The 16,849-nt window shown below is 43.0% G+C and overlaps 1 protein-coding gene across 1 annotated transcript; it reads left to right on the top strand.

The window, feature by feature from the left end:
• The first annotated feature begins 663 nt into the window (after positions 1–663).
• DDAH1 (dimethylarginine dimethylaminohydrolase 1) lies at positions 664–16,618 on the top strand. The gene is made up of 5 exons (XM_009707943.1): positions 664–763; positions 1,930–2,003; positions 2,510–2,629; positions 15,459–15,602; positions 16,039–16,618. Exons 1-5 carry the CDS (start codon positions 673–675, stop codon positions 16,153–16,155), a joined length of 546 nt encoding a protein of 181 aa, XP_009706245.1. The 5' UTR covers positions 664–672; the 3' UTR covers positions 16,156–16,618.
• The last annotated feature ends 231 nt before the right edge of the window (positions 16,619–16,849 follow it).

Raw genomic sequence — 16,849 nt, 5'->3', positions numbered from 1 at the left:
CAGCGGGAAACGGGCTCGACCGCCGCAGTCTCCCTGCCACGTGTGCGGCGCTCTGCGGCGAGCAGCCAACCACACAGCAGATGTGAAAGGTCTTGCAATTCTGAAGCAAAGTAGCTCAAAAATGCAAGGAGAACTAGTGCTCAGTAAAGTTGCAAAACCATAAACAAAATGAACATTTACTGAATTGGGGATTTTTTTTTTTTCCCTTGACTGAAGAGGGGCTTGGGGTAGAGCTGTCACCTCCATGGGTGGTAGAGCCACGTCTTGTGTCTGAGCAGTGCAGAAGGAGAGAAGGTCGCTCCTCTGGTGCTTTTTTTCTGCTCAAATCCAAGGGACAGGATTTGCAAGAGAGGGTATTACGGTGCAGAGGTACCAGACTTAACATGCCCTTTGGACCCCTTGTCTGTCTCCCCTGGATGGTGTGTGGTTCCCATGCAAAGGCAAGAGCCTGATCACTGCTGCTTGACACCCCATCCCCTCCAGACCACAAAGGCCTCTGGGGAGAGTTGCGGAACTGCAATGGGCAGGGACACAAAGGACCCGACCATCCGTCTTGCTAAAGGCGCATTAAAAGACTTTAATTCTTATTAATGATATGTATTTCTGGTAGTTTTTGAGTTTTTCAATGATACAATATGTTCTAAACAACTTTCTTTTAAACAGGTTGAAGCCATGAAGAAAGTACTAGAAAGCCTCAACCTCAATATAGTAGAGATGGTAGATGAAAACGCAACCTTGGATGGTGGAGATGTCTTATTTACAGGTATAGTGGTAGTGAGTTTGCTGATATTCTGATTGCCTTGAAGACCGCATGTTATCTGTCGTCTGCATAATAAAATGTCGTTCATGCTGTTTGTTAAATCAGTTGTTTACTAAGTGTCACAAAGGTAGCCAAGAGATGAATTTTCAATGCAACCCTTGATGTCCTGCTTAATGCCTGAAGTAGCAGTACACAAAGTACAAAGAGCAGCACTGTGCATACAAATTTTATTTTAGCTTGTAAAGTGCCAATAAGAAAAATGCTTTCTAGTAGTGAACTGTCTGCAGTTGTTTCATATTTCTTATTACAAGCAGCTATGTTCACCAGACTCATTTTCAGGAGTTGTAAAATCTTGATGCAGTCAATTATCAGTAGTTCAATGAATCAAATGCAAAAAATACATTTTTAGTTTATGGAAAAAGTGGTGAAATTGCCTGCCAGATGTCATGTGCTAGACAACTTATATGCATGGTTGACTTCAAAGATGAAGATACTGACTGTATTTTTTTATGTCATTAAACCTATTAGGCATTTTCTCACATCAGCTGCACACACGCTCGCTCCCCGCCTGCGCTGAATGAGCCTGTTTATTTTGATCAGCATCACAGTAGACTGGCTGCTTGCCTTAGTTCACCAAGGGGAAAAAAAGGTCTCAAAAGAGGCAGACCAGGAAGGGAGGCCTTTCTAAGGCAGTGCAGATCCAGCACTGATTTTCTCTGGAGCTGGAGGATGCCGGCGGCTGCAGAGCTGCCTTCAAGACCAGAGGAAATCTCAGAGGAAGAGGGAAATGGTCAATCAGTGCTGTACTAATCCAGCCCAGCTGTTCTCTTTCCTGACTCAATGACCATTGCAGAGCTTTAGAAGAGGAAGCTATTTATGCTCCTGGTGAAATGTATCTTCTGGAAAAAGATAATTGCTTTAAATTATCAGCTCGCAATTGCAGGTTGCTTTCTCCTATGCTGAATTTTCAGTTTTACTACTCAACTTGAGAAGAGAAAGATAGAAAATTATATCCATGAAAGATTGCTTTAGAATGTCTCTAAAGCTGGCCTGTTTTTAAAATGTATACTGATGAAGGAGCTGATGTGGTGATTATTTCTTTTTTTTTTGGAAGGCTTAAAAAAAAAAAAAATGCTGTAACTGTTTCACCCTTCATTTTTTCACTCCAGGTAGAGAATTTTTTGTGGGTCTTTCCAGGCGGACAAATCAACGTGGTGCAGAAATTCTGGCTGACACGTTTAAGGTTTGTTAGATTCATTCATACCACAGGAAGTATAAGCTGTCATCCACTGAACCAACTTAAAAATTATACTGGCCAAGATGTTTGTCATACTCAAGTGCGTTATTTAGGACTTATTTAAAAAAAAAAAAAAAGAGACAAGTTACTGAAGAGGTTTGAGCATCCTCTAAAGTCACAGATCCTGAAGTTCGATCTGAAATATGAGATCACTGCATAAAAGTAACTTGGTTAGTGAGAGGCTGTTATTATTTGAGAGCATATCAACTTTATCTTTACAGTTGCAACAATAGTAATATTTGAAACGTGTTCTGTATTTTACTCCAGTGCACCAGACAAGACAAGCTGGTCCAGGGGGGTATGTCGTACTTAAACAGTAGGCACTGTGCCCTGGGATATGTTGCTATTGTTAATTTGCAGAGAGTAAAATTAATTATGGAACATCTCAATATAATTATGGAACTAGGAAAAGTTAAAAATATTTACAGCAAACATTCTTTGCTCCCATACAGGATTATGCAGTCTCCACAGTCCCTGTTCATGATTCTTTGCATCTGAAGAGCTTTTGCAGCATGGCTGGACCAAACTTGATTGCTATCGGATCAAGTGAAGCTGCACAGAAAGCCCTCAAGGTAAAGCACATACGAAAATTTTCTAAACAACAAACTTGGTGGGTTTTTTGTTTGTTTTTAATCTTTGCTCAAGGATGCTGGAATTTTAAAATAGATACAGATCAGTGAAAGAGGAAATTAGTGTATCTCAGGGTCTCTTGTATGTGCAAACCATGAAGAATGTTTATACCAGGCAAGAGAACAGTGATGTTAATTTAGCTTTAGTGATCTTCAGGAAATAAATGGATTATACAGGTTATTACTTACAGCTGTGTTTACTAAAAAGGTGATAATTTTGTGATAGGAGGGAGGAAGGAGATATTATCAGAGCAGTGGAGATACTTATTTCAGATGTTGCCATGAGGAAACATGGCTTTTAAAATTGCCAGAGGGGAAGTAAAAGTTTTGGCATGAAGAAGGAGGGAGAGAGGTCTGATCCCTGTTGCAAAGATGACCTGTGTACACGTTTTGCAGTGTAGACTTTCTGGATAAAATCTGTAACTCCAACCACAGGGACCAGAGTCCAGGACTCCCCATCCCTCCTTCCTCCATCACCTGGCTGCAAAATCAAGTTTCTTCCTGGTCATGCTTTTTCCTATCTGGTCGCATGAGGGTCTCATAACAGCATGGCTTCAGCAGAAAGGAGAGTAGTCTCACCGCTGCCTGACCAACAATTTCAGTCTCTGAACATTTTCCTTTTAAGTGGGAGGTGTGAGTTTGAACCGTGGGGCTCAGAGGCCTTGTGAATCTGGGTCTCTTCCCTGGCAGACTTGCAAACCAGTATCCGTTGTGTAGCAGGTCAACGCTGTACTTCCACCATCATCCTCAATAGGAAATGTTTATTGCTGCTGTGGTTTGCACTGGGCTTGGTAGCTTTCCTGCCTGCTGGGTGTGTTCAGAGCAGATCTACCAAATTAAGCTATTTCAGAGATGTGGGCACAGAGACATCCGAGGCCATGAATCTCATTACGCATATAGGCAATGAGACAGCTCACCTGAGAGCGCACTGTCTCTGCTTCTTCACAGTAGCATAGCTGCAGGCACTGATGCTTTGCAGCAGAAACTTTGGCTGGGGCACCAAAACAGCAAAGCGCAACTGAGACTCTACCTAGAGTGAAGCTTGAGTGAGTTTGTCCCTCTTGATAAATTAGGACCTACCATGCTGCACACTTTGGTTTGAGATGCAGGTAATCCAGAGCATGTCTGAAAGCATTGCAGCTAAGCGTCTTCCACATTTTCATCAGGACTTGACCTCAAAGGTTAAACCAAAATTTACTTTTCAGTGACATCAGCAAGTCCTTTTCTGCCATGGCAACGAGTCTTAAATTTTCAGCTTATGATTATACTGATTCTTTTGCCAATAAATAAGAACCTAAGTGCAGGCTTTGGTCTTTGGCTTTGCAGAAACCTCCTTGATGCAACGTGATCACTAATGCGTGGAGGAAGCAAGCTGTGTGTCCCTTAGAATAAATGAGGAGTAGTGGAGATAGCTCTGCTGTACTAGTGAGAAAGCTCTCTGAAATCTGCTCAGTTTAAATGCAGCTTATGCAACCGACTAGTATCTCTTGCCCTGATTCTAAAGCGTGAATTATTTTTACGAACAGCACCGCTACCAGTGCCCAAGGCTACTGATCTGAACCTGTGCCAGGCAGAACATTTACAACAGAAATACTATGTAACTCTGAAATAAACATCCCTGGCCCCCAAAGAGCTTAGGAACCCATCCTGCATAACTTGTACACCTCCTTGGCTTCAGTAAGCTAGTGATATTTATTGCTTTAAAACATCCTTAAATATTTGCACGATGGAGGCCTGAGAGACTTCTTGTCCTTACTGCCGTGCTGTGATATTTCATTGCACTTTTGCTTTTCAGATCTTACACGTTTTCCTCATGGGCATAATCCTAGGACTGTTCCTTTCCCAGCAGCATCATTTTTACTATCAGAGCTCAGCAGAGACTTGGTGGTTTTGGTTGGTTTTTTTTTTCTTTAAATCTTGAACTGTGACAAGATAAAAAAATGTCTCAGTCCCCAGCTAAGATAAAACCAACATTTCAAGTCTCAGAATCTCTCCTGCTGGACATGGGTTGAATTATGGAGGCCAGGAAAGTGCAGTCCTGGCTGACTTAGACTTGCAGCCTGGCAGCAATTAAGGGAATAGGATGGCAGCCCGATTGTTCCACGTGAGGTTGGGGAGCTCTTAAACCAGAGGATGGTCCCTTGGCTTCCCACATAGTTTGAAGTGGCTTTAAGTTTGACAGCTTGCTCAAATGAATGAGCAAACTTACTCTTTTATTAGAAATTGCTTTGTGAAGCTCAGTGAGCACATTCCCAGCTTATCACCCCTGTCTTCTCCCCTGGGAAACTTAGGACAAATGGTTTTGGTTGTAAAGGTCTGTTGTGAGATTGATTTAGTCTGGGATGGAAACTGCCCTGCGTCTTTCCCTGTGAAATATGCACTATCCCAAATATTCAAGCTCAAACTCGAACTACATCGTGAGCAGCAGCTTGATGAAGTTTGCAGATATCCAGACAGCCCTACACTTGTATAGAGTGTTTATAAACATGAGCAAAATTCAAGTACAATACTGGTTGCTCAGAGCTGCAATTTGAACTTGAGCCAAGACTAATCTGAGAACTCATCAGTTTGATTAAAGCCTTTTGCACAGCTTGGCTAATCGTGTTGCGGTGCATCAATTTAGCTATTGTAGCCAAAAATAGTTTTTGGATAAGCTGATTAAATGTTGCTAGTAACTAGCCATCAAGTAAATACCAGCATTAATCAAGGTACAGTAAAAAGCAGATACATTTTTTAAAAGAAGGTGGTAATTAACAAGATATCCACCAAGAAAGACTGTTAAGTTATCTTTTAAAAAAAATAAATCAACTATGTCAGTTTTCAGTGTGTTTCTCTGCATTGGACATTTTGTCGGTTTTCAGTGTGTTTCTCTGCATTGGACATTCAGCAGCACGTTTAAATGTGTGTGACGGTCATGTTTGCTCGCACCCTGCCAGCTGAGGTTAGGGACTACAACCCGGAGCAGCAGTTTTGTGCCATAGCATGTGCCTTTCTCGTGCTCCTAGCGACCTGGCAGGTCCTGTCAGGCAACCACGTCACAGTCAGAGCAACATATGAGGTTACCCAGAGTGTGTTTCTTGCTCAGTGTATTGGATCCAAATCCACTGTCATCCTGGGGAACCTCTAGCTGTTCCTCCAGGAGTCTAAATCATCTCTTCAGAGAAATTATTGGAAAACAAATAGGTAAAGCATCCATCTTGGAAATGATGGAGTTGGCAGTGCTGCTTATCATTAGCTTCCTCTGACATTTGAATTCTTGCTTTTTGACCTCAGTGATTTCTTTGTATTTGTTCACTTGCCTCCGAAGAAAAAAATTTCAGTTGGTAATCGGCTTCTTGCAATTTTGTGGAAATGTAATTGCAAGAGGATCTCTATGAGGCACTGGTAGTCAGAATTAAAAGCTGCTCCCTGGATTTCACCAGACTGAGCTATAGCGGTGCTGTCAGCTATTCCTCTCGTTGCCCATCGCAGTCTGTGTGGCAGTACGGTCCCCTGAGCTTCCACTGAGTCATTTGCCTGGCACAGCCCAGCATGCCACTCCTTTATTGTGATAGCTTGTTATTTTAAACCTCTCCTTTGTTGTTGCCATTTTTCATGCCTGGAAGTGCAATCATACAAGCAAGATGATTAAGCTGTCTTTAACCATCTCTGGTAGTTGTTTTCATTCTGTAGCCTGCCTTGTCAGGCAACAAGTGAACTGCTACGTCATGCTATGCTAACATTTTTTATTTAAAATAGGATTTGTCTTCCTACTAACAATCTTATTTGAAAGAGAAATTTTTCTTGATTGTTCTTACTGGTGCAACTTATATATCCTTACAATACTTTAAAAATAGAAAAGGAAATTGCATCTGGTGCTCACATATGGCAGAGTGCAATTGATCCTGAGTTGAGTGCGGTGTGTGTAATGTAAAGCGCTGTAAGTGAGCTAGGAAATGAGTGCACAGAGTTTAGGATTATAGAGCACATGCTAGAAGCAGATAATAAATCAGAAGTGACATTTTAACCGTGAAATCCTCTTCAGGCTCTGGCAAGTGTAGAATATTTATTTGGGCTGCAGCTGAAAAGTGGCACTTGAGGAAACTGGGTGAAAGAGAGAGACAAATTAACTGCAGAAAGTATCAGGGACTATAGTAGCTATCACATCTGAAATTTTAACTTCCCTCTGCTGTTTTCAGCATGCATTTAATTCCTTTTTGTAGTTAAACCCGTTCATAATTCTGTATGCATAATTCCATAGTTGAACATTGGCCATGGCTGTTGAGCTGGGAAAGCCTGGGATTATTTTTCTGTTCCCTCAGTGAGGCCAGGATTTCCTCCAAACATGTCACCTTTGGGCTCTAATCCTGCTCTCTTGGAGTTGCTGACCTTTACCTTGAGCGTGAATGAGGACAAATTTGGGCTGTGATGGTGCCGGCCCCAGCGTAGCAAGGTGACAGGGCAGTGCTGTGGGTGAACATTCTGCACCGCTTTTTCCACAACGAAGGACACAGCAAGGCACACCTGGGGACTTGCTGGGACAGCAGAAGAGCAGGAACTGGCCCAGGACATAATCCAGTTCAGGTTCCAGTAGCAAAGGCAAACGCTAGGCAAGGTGACGATGGGAACCATGACACAGCATCTGTTATGCACTTCTTTCTGTACTGTCTCACTCTATAGTAAATCCTGAAAAGCTGCGTTTCTGTCCTTTGGCTGTTGGTGTTGGCTGGTACAGAGCACAAATCCTCTCCGCTTTCTGTGATGAGCGAAGACTTGGACAGCAGCAGATGATGGTGGACACAGTCCTTGGTTTAAGCAGCTTTGTCTGTGGTCAAACCATTCTCTGTCACCCTTTGGATAATTCGGTAGTGATCCCAAAGGATCTGAGGGTTACACATGATGTTCCCAGCTTTGGCAAGCTCAACTATTCCCTTGCAAGCAGTATGTGTTTTATTTGTAGCAAGTGCCTGCTAATGATGACATTCTCTCACCTGCTGGGAAATGAAGTTGTCCTTTGGGTAGGCTCTGATGTCAGGCTCTCTCCAAAGGACTAGTCCCAGGGTCTCCCCGTGGGACTGGTAGAGAAAGCCTTGATGTGAACACGCTGCTCTCAGGTAATACAGGGTGCCTGGTGGTGGCTGATGGATCTCAGAAGGGAGCAGAGGACCTGGAAGGAAGGTAGGAGATCCAGCGTGGTAAGGGGAAATCCTAGGGATGAGGGCTGCAATGTGAAGAGCACTCATCCCACAATATGGCCTGAGCTTAATCCCTGTGGTCAGCTCTGTCTGGGGCATTCCTTATGAGATCTGGGGTAACGGAGTTGCGTGAACCGTCTGGCATTTCAGTTGGTCATTTCAGAGGAACAGATGCTAATTACAGGGGCAGCGTGGCCATGGCAGATGTCAGGGCTGAGTGGCATTGCCAGGCAGGGTGCGAGACAGAGCAGGTAACACAGCTCAGCTTGTAACTCCTCGCATCTCCTGGGCAGACCTGTCCCAGCAGGACCCAGAGCGGTGGTGACATCTGCACTTCTGAGCTCGTCCTTGGTATCCCAGGCTCTGACCTCATTAGTCAATGGAATTTCATTACGGTTAGGAGTGTATCAGAATATGTACAGTAGTGCAATACCATGACTTCAGCAAATACCTTTTTTTTTTTTCCTGCTGTGGATAAAAGGTTGGATGTGATTGCTCTACCTTGTTCTTGACTCCCATTGAATACCTTCTGCTGGGAGTGAAGCTGCTCATTCATCCCCTTATTCCCTGAAAGACGCTACTGCAAATGCAGCTGTTTTGACAGAGGTCAAGGGAGGCTTATCAAAACCACATCTTAAGGATAAAATAGAAAGGAGTCTCTTGGGCAACTAGACCCTTGATCTGTATCCAGAGCTATGATCAGAGCACTGCTTTTAAAGACTTGGGCGCAAGGAGTTGTTCTAGGATTGGCAGTTGCCCCCATTCCTGTGATTAAATGCCTTTTGTTCTTATTCCATCTTGTATAACTGAAGTCTCTGTAGTGTGCCAGCTTTAAAAAGCCGAGTACTGTTTCCCTGCATGAGAGCAGGGTTATAGTGCCGTCATAAAGCTGAGAGGTTGCCAGCTCTGCCCCAGAAGCACCTCCAGAATGGGCACCTAAGGGAAAACTTCATCTATCTGGTGTTCTTAGAAAGTAGCCCATACCCCTGGGCAGTATGAAAAGGCTCGGCTAAATCTGCTCTTCCTATTGTCTGTATAGTGTCTGTCTTTTCTAGTCAGGCACAAGTTTGCATGAAAACATTATCTCTTCTTCCTTAAGAATTCATCATCTGTGCCTCTGCTTATTCCCCACGTGAAGTCATAATCCTCTGTTTACGATATCACAATGGGTTGCTGTGGAAATGATTACTAATATTAATAACCCAAAGAGGATGACATCAAGTAGGGAATTAGCAGAAAGTGCAGATGAATGCTGACTTTTCTGTAATGCAGCGACAAAGAAAGGTTAGTGAAATCCAGATAACAATTGACAACTTTCCCCTAAAAATAAAAATTAAAAAGCAAGACTTTGCTGCTCTCAGCCTTATAGATAGAAAAATTAGTCGATTCAAAAAATTGTGTGCATTTTTCTTTAGCTGCTTCTGATTTTCCATTCCTTTATGAATTAGGAGTGTACAGCATCTCGGAGGATGCAGGTCTTCACTAACTACCAGATGACTTGCTACTTTAAAAAGGCAACTAGTTGTGTTTTTCTTTAATCAGTTAGATGTTGTAATAAACATAATGCACTTAACTGAATGTCAGTGCTGTTCAGTTTGCATATATGCAGAAGAATCTAGTCTTTCAGAAGATACAGACTCTATTTATAGAATAGAGACTGTTGTATTAGTCTGTTTTTTGTTTGTTTGTTCTTTTTTTAAAGGGTGAGGAAGGTGTCCCTTTTAATACATATTTGTCGTCACCGGTAAGGCTGTCAGCCGCAGGAGCTGGGTCAGAGGCTGACTGAGAAGATGTCATTTGACTTGCGTAAATGGGGACTCATGTTTCTATTCCTTTGCTGCTTTTTTTTCCCCTTTGACTATTCTCTCCCTGGGTTCCTGTTCCAAAAGACAGGATGTTTGTCCTGTCGCCTTCTTGACTGAAAGCCACGACGTATATAAGCCGCTTCCTTTTCCCCTCCTCACGTCGTGGTTTCCCTTTGCAGCAGTCCCTGGGCAGAGCTGGCAGGCAGGTGACAGCGTGGCCATGACGCAAGGTGGTTCAGAGGGGCAGAGCAGCACAGGTGTCCACCTGAACAGCACATGGTACTTGTCACATCTGCGGTGATGCAAAAGGTGTCCTGCGCCAGGAAAAGCCGAGGAGCAGGGTGGGAGAGGTTGCTTAAAGAGCTCTGCCTTCTGGAAAACATGACTGAGAGGGTGCAGCAGGGAGGAAAAGCCCAAAGCCCAGCTGCTGTGAGAGCGTGGGTGGTAGGTAGAAATTAAAGTAACGCTCTGGTTGCGTATGGGCTAAGAAATTTGGTGTATTGACGATGGCAGACTGGGGCATTGCTGGTTTCAAACAGATCTCGAATGCAGTTTGCATCCATAGTTTCTATGCTATTCTATCCTGTATCTCTAGCAGGCTTTTCAGTACCTGACAAGGAGCTGAGATCATTCTACTGTGACTTATGCTGCTCAAAGTGACTGTCTTGTCCCCTTCCTACTAAGTCTACCCCGCTGTTGTTTCTTCTGCCTTTCTGCATTTCAGGGGTGACACTCCTGATAGATCTTGACATTGAAGCAAGATCACTGGCTTTTCTAGCTCTGCTCTTCTGTCCACTCTGGTCAACCTGGCCAACTGTTTATGGTCACTGTTGGCACTGCTGCATTTCAGGGAAGCTCTGAGAAGCTGTTGAGTGGCGTGGTTTGTACGGCAGGCTGAGTCCCTGCGCCCAGGCGCGTAGCGCTGTGGCATAGCTCGCCAGCCATGCTCTGTCCTGTGCTTTCTTGCATTAAACCCTAAGGCTGCTGCTTTCTCTGTCCAGTGCCCATTGTTTCTCCAAATATGAAGAAGCAAGAAAGGAACTTAATAGACAGAGACAGGGCAATAAAACAATGAATGAAATTCAGCGTAGATAAGTGTAAAGTGATGTGCAGCAGGGACAGGGAGAATGGCAATGTGAACATTGCATCAAAATAATGTGCTCTGACTGATCATTACCACAGAAATAAGATCCTGGGCTTATTGAAATTGCCAGCTCAGCTGAAAACCAAATGGAGAACATCATTATGCCACTGATTAAAGCTGTGGTGCATCTGCATGTTGGCTGTTGTGTGCACTTTGCATGCACAATCCCTTCATTATAAAAAACAAAGGTAGAGTAGAACTGGAAAGATTCAGAAAAGTGCAATAAGGATGGACAGATACCTGGAACAACTTGCCTAAGGAGACAAACTAAGCAAGCTATGACTATAACCTGGAAAAAAGAGACAACTAAGATGGGATCATAGGTGCCTATAAAATCAGGAATGATGTGGAAAAGGTGATCGGGGATCAATTGTTCGCTGCCTCTTCCAGTGCAAGAACCAGGGGAGCTCTGAAGGCAAAGAAATGCTTCCTCATGTAGTATGTGTCTGAACTCTGAAGCTACCTTGCTGCACGTTCAAAAGTGAACTGGACAGACTCCTGGGGCAGTGCTGTAGGTGGTATTGCTCTGTATGACAGCTGATGAGTTGAGGTTCCCAGGAACCACCCACCAAATCTGTTGCCTCCAGTCCCTGTGTTAGGATCCAGAAGTGGGATATTGTCACCTCTTACAAGGGGCTAGAGACCACTATCATGCAGCACTATAAAAGAAGCTCTTCCAGGTTCTGCAAGCATTAAAAAATGGCAAGTTTGGTAATCAGCGGTATTTTCCAGGTAGCAAGCAATGATTTAGCTTTGTCAGTCAGTCAGTCAGATGGCAATGGTACTGGCCAGGTGCCTGTCCTCATCTTTTGCCTTAAGTGTGTAAGGGCATAAGCCTGATGTTGTTCCCAGACAGGTGGTCCTTCCTCCAAGCAGAAGAGAAACATGCTGCCCTTCCAAACTCCCAGCCAGCCTGGGGGATGTGGCTGCGTATTGCTGAGTTATTCTTCTCATCAGTACTAGTTGCCCTGCTCCACAAAAATACCTCATTTTCATCGTTGTAGGCAAAATCTCGATGTCGCTTAATCTTTTCTTATAACTTTCAATCTCTTGGATTAAAATATTCCAATTTGCTCTGTACCCCAGACCAAATGTTACTTAAGCATCAGAGTAAAACAGGCCAAACTTGGAAAGAAGGAAAAGAGATGGGGTGGAAAAAATATCTTAAATAGTTTTAAGTGAATAGTTTTCTTTTAAGAATACTGTGACTTGAAGGATTTAGGAAAGGGTAGCTGAAATCTGGTGAGGGAATGATGCTGTGGGTGTAGGGTTACATGCATTTGACTTGGGCTTAGGTTTGATTTTTCTTTTAAATGTTGGGGGCCAGGGGAGCAGGGGCTAATCAAAACAAAAATCAGACCCTGAAAATCTGCAGTTCTGCTTCTCTGTCAACATGACACGGGCATTTTTAAGCGCAGTGTTTGTTGCCATGTTAGCAAGAAGAACATTCACTGTATGTTTGGTTTTATTTGTGGGGTGTTGGAGATACAAAGGCGCATTGCAGGTGTGGTGGGTTTGGTCACTGTCTGTCCTGCAGCAATCTGGATGTGAGTAGGTCCCGGATGGCAGCAGGGCTCAGACTGGGGCCTTCCTCATGGAGGGGGAAAATTTGTAACTAGGCTTGGCCTGTGTTAAAAGTGCATGTGGTCATCTTAACTCTGTCAGTGATAATAGGCCCTAAACGCATATGCATTTTTCCTTCATGCATAATGATGCTTCATATTTAGAATTATTTAGCTTATCCATTACCTCAGTTTTCTGAGGACACATTGTAAAAAACTATAGAAAAGGCATTTTAGGCTATGTGAATGACTTCAACATAAGGAAAGCATGACTAAGGGCTGAGAGAATGCGCAATGAAAATTACCCTCTTCAGGCTGAAGAAAATTCCCAGAAAAACTAGGCATGCGGGAAATGCCTGCCTCTTAACGTAACTGGTCGTACGTTTGTGGGCAGAAAGCCAGCCCTCCGCAAATTCATTGTACAAGCACTATAGTCTGTGTAAACTTATCATTTCAAAAAAATACATATTTTGGGGGTATATCTGATAGAAAATACAATCAAAGGACCTTGCTTTTATCTCTTTTTTCTGCCCTGGAGTCCTATCTGACTAGGCACATGTGCTCAATGATTTTACATAACAGAAATATGGAAAATCCCATGGGTCTCTAACATAACCTGATTGCATCGTATTGGTGCATTTCTGCTGTGTCCAGAGCCTCCCCATGGGGCAGGTTTGGTGTTATTGCCTGGGCACTCTCTCAAGAAAGTGGGTTTTGAAATTTTACTTTGACATGCCGGCATAGTTGTAACAGCGATGAAAGCTTGCAAGTATTATTTCCTTATCTTAAGAGCCAAGGAAGAGAGTAAACTTGTATTGTCAAACCTCCAGTTACTAATGAATGCTTTCTTGCAGTGTTGGAGCTAGCTGAGATCCCATTCCCACTGTCACAGCTGTGTACTCAAACTCCAGTGCTGCTTCATCCCACTTTCCCACTCATTTTTTCTCATTTGTTTTTGACTTAATTCAGCCACCACTTCTGTGCTTTTTAATCTTGAAAACAATCCTTCTTACGTGCCCTTGCCATCATCTCCCAGGCTCCGCAAAGCTGATTCCTGAGGCACAGCTAGAGTCCTACCACTTGTTCTTCACTTCTGCTTGCTGCTTCTGTTCTCACTTCAGCATTTTGCAGAAGTGAATAAATGGGGGATGTGTCCGTACCCTTCTGCTTAAGAATTCATTCGTAATTTCATATGGAAATGTTTCACAGTGATTCACAATATATTTCTGATGAATGAGCTGTTCCTACAATATTGGGATTCTGTTTCCAACAAGGACTGGAGAAAGCACAACTGTTTGGGAGCTGAGTGAAATCCAGGCATGGTGGTTTTTTCTGTACTGATACATGTATTTTAGTGCAGATTTAATAAATATGTTTCCTTAATCGAGACTTAAAAATATTATGTAGGTTTAGAGAAGCTGCAGGTAGAGGATGAGTCTGCTGGCTCTGGTTACCAGGGAGAAGAGTTGCAGTGGATGCGAGCTTGTCACCTGCTGCTAGATGTCTGCAACATCAAGGAAAGCATTATAAAATCCATCTTGGCAACATAACAGAAACAAAATTATAAATAGGAAAACCAACCATGGTAAGCACCGTAATAAAAATACATCCGGTGAAGTAAAGGTGCAAGGATTTTTCCCCAGAAAAACACATTAACCTTTTATGGAGGTAGATGTGACCTTGGGAACTCAGAGTTTCATAACTTCAGAAGGAACAAGCAATGACAATCTGATAACACTTCCTCAAGAATGCATGGCATTCTTCATTGTGAGTTTCATGTTCTCTACGGGATGTGGATGACTCAGGCTACAACATGAAAAATATATCCAGACCTATAAAGGAATTACTTACTCTAGGTTCGTGCAAGTGTGAGTTCCTTTGGTGCTTCCCAATATGTTGTAGGTCCTCATTATAATTCAGTTCTTTATAGTATTTTTTTATGAATGGTAAGTAGTACAAATGAATGACCTTGCCAATAATTTAATGATAAACTTAACTGTGCCTAAAATTAGTCTGCTCTCTGCTATGTGATGTAAATCTGTAGGGAATTTAGTTGAAAAATTTGATAACAGAGTACCAGTTTATTTTTAAGATAATATTAGTGTGAGTATTTTTAAGCCCCAAAAAAGCCTTTTCTTTCTGTTTGCATCTTTGCAATGTATGTGGGAACATAGAACGGCTAGGAGAGAAACTGAAACACTTGCATTTGTGCTTAGGCTGTAGGACCAGAGTTTTCTGACTTTGAGCTTTGTTCATTTCTGTGTTATTCTCGGTCTCTGTCAGGGTGAAGCTGATGTAAAGCTGGAACGGTACAATGGGGAGTTGGTTGTCTTGTCTCCAGGCTTTTCCCATCTCTATTAAAAAGTTGAGCCTGATCCAAGACACGAGATCTCATGCTTCTTGTGTGCTGAGAGTCTCTGTCTCTGAAATTGCAGCCAGGATCCAAATATGTGTATAAGCCCTGTATTTATAAACCAAACTTCTGAAACTCAGAAGCTCTACTGTTCTGAGGAGGTTATTGTGTTGTCCCCTTAGGAACGAGGATTAGCGTAGACATGCCTTCTAACTCCCCGGCACAGGTACTTAGTGAAAGAGTAACTGCTTGGAAAGCAGAAACGAGGTCCTTGAAAAGAATTAAGATTGGGCTGATATCCAAGCTGGGAACTGTTCCTGTCCTGTTTGTGTTAATTCATGCTCATTTTATAAATATTGAATGATAGATGCTTTTTGTGAAGGTGCTGAGCACCTATAGTTTCCATCAATGTGAGCCGGAGTTTTGCATACTCAATGTGCATTCCTGGAGGAAAAGACCCCACGGAGGATGCTTACCGAATGCCCTGCTTAATCCTGCTGCTGGCAGGAAACATTTCACAAAGGTTTTCTACTGCTTATTTCAGTTAGGGTTAGTAGATTCTTCTTTGAAGGGCAGGGATGAAAAGAGATCTCCTTACTTTCTGCATAGCAAAATGGCCCTTGGCTGACTTGTCAATCACAATTAACTACTTTTTGAAGGCTGTGTTCTCCCATTTGTTTGGGGCTGCTAGTGTGTTTGGTCTAAATAGCTGTGCTTTGTGTCTCTCTCCACAGACCATGCAACAGATGAGCGACCACCGCTATGACAAGCTGACTGTGCCCGATGATGCCGCAGCAAACTGCATCTACTTAAACATTCCCAGCAAAGGCCATGTCCTGCTGCACCGAGCCCCTGAGGAGTACCCAGAGAGTGCAAAGGTGAGAGCCATGCTGAGGGTGCCTGGGAGACTCCCAGCATCCCAACCTCACTGGGCAGTCGGTGGGAATTGAAATTGGGTGCTTTCCAGAATGTGCTGTTGTATCCCATCTTGGAAATATCAGATGGCGAAAGGCAGGAGGCCTGGCCTCTGTTCTCATCTCCACTACTGATTTAATTACGTTGTCTCTTCTGCCCCTGGTGCTGCTTCTGCGTAATTGGATGTAGCAACAGTTCTCCTCACTGCAGTATTGATGTGCGTGAATCCCATAGCCAGAAGGCCATGTACACTGTAAATGTTAGTGTTGATTACAAATGATGAGATGGCTTAGCACTTGCTGATAAATCCACACCTGTTCATTCTGCAAATACTTAGAGAAAAGGGAAAATAGAGAGGCATACAATGTAATGATTTCTGTTGTTTTCTTTCCTAAACAGGTATTTGAAAAACTGAAGGACCACATGCTGATCCCAATAGCCAACACAGAACTGGAAAAAGTAGATGGATCACTCACCTGTTGCTCTGTGCTTATTAACAAAACTTCAGAATTATGAGTTTACAGAGTCCCTCCCTTGTAACTGGCAATAATGTTACACACAAGGTAGACGAATCTGTATCCACACTTCTATTGTTTTTATTGACAATCTACTGTACCACTGTGCTACTAACCCTTGTTTACAAATTTTTTGCTTTGTGTATTTTTATTATGTCCTTGCAGATGGTATTTAAGGTGGATGTATGGTTTGTTGAGGGGCACATAACTCTGAAGTATGTTAGTCCCATGGGCTAGCAGAAGACAATTGTAATGGCTAACCCCTAGCTTTAGTGAGTTAACATATCTGTGTGAAAATTTTATGAAAACCAGCTAATGCTCAACATTTCAAGCACCTCTGTTGTCTTTACACTGTTCCCTTCTGTCTTTTTTTTCTTGCTTCCTTGCTCAGCATCTTTTTTTCCTTCCTTGGTCCTCTTTACTTTCAGGGATGCAAGGTATCAGTGGGGACTGAAGAAAACTCAGTGGGCTCATGAACTTGGAATCTTGTATGGTACGGAAGCTTTCTGTACAGTAGCAGGAACATTGAGCAATGGACTGTGCTCACTGTCTCGGCCATATCACATTGCTGCTGCTGGGCAGAGTTGTGGCTGGAATCAGTTTCAGATGCCAGGTAGCAACTTTTTGGAAAAAACTTCCTCCGACGGGAGCATTCAAGGGCAATGTCTGCCTGGGAAACTTGACTGACAGAAAAA

Source organism: Cariama cristata, unplaced genomic scaffold (assembly GCF_000690535.1).
Source record: "Cariama cristata isolate BGI_N322 unplaced genomic scaffold, ASM69053v1 scaffold17759, whole genome shotgun sequence".
NCBI classification, from domain to species: Eukaryota; Metazoa; Chordata; class Aves; order Cariamiformes; family Cariamidae; genus Cariama; species Cariama cristata.
The sequence above is the reverse complement of the archived record's forward strand: the minus strand, read 5'-3'. Positions and strand labels throughout refer to the sequence as shown.

Bases quoted from the DNA above. Each gene is read 5' to 3' on its own strand.
- DDAH1 (XM_009707943.1), top strand. From the start codon at position 673: ATGAAGAAAGTACTAGAAAGCCTCAACCTCAATATAGTAGAGATGGTA. The intron at 2,004-2,509 runs GTTTGTTAGATT...GCTCCCATACAG, and splicing joins TTCTGGCTGACACGTTTAAG to GATTATGCAGTCTCCACAGT. The intron at 15,603-16,038 runs GTGAGAGCCATG...TTTCCTAAACAG, and splicing joins AGTACCCAGAGAGTGCAAAG to GTATTTGAAAAACTGAAGGA.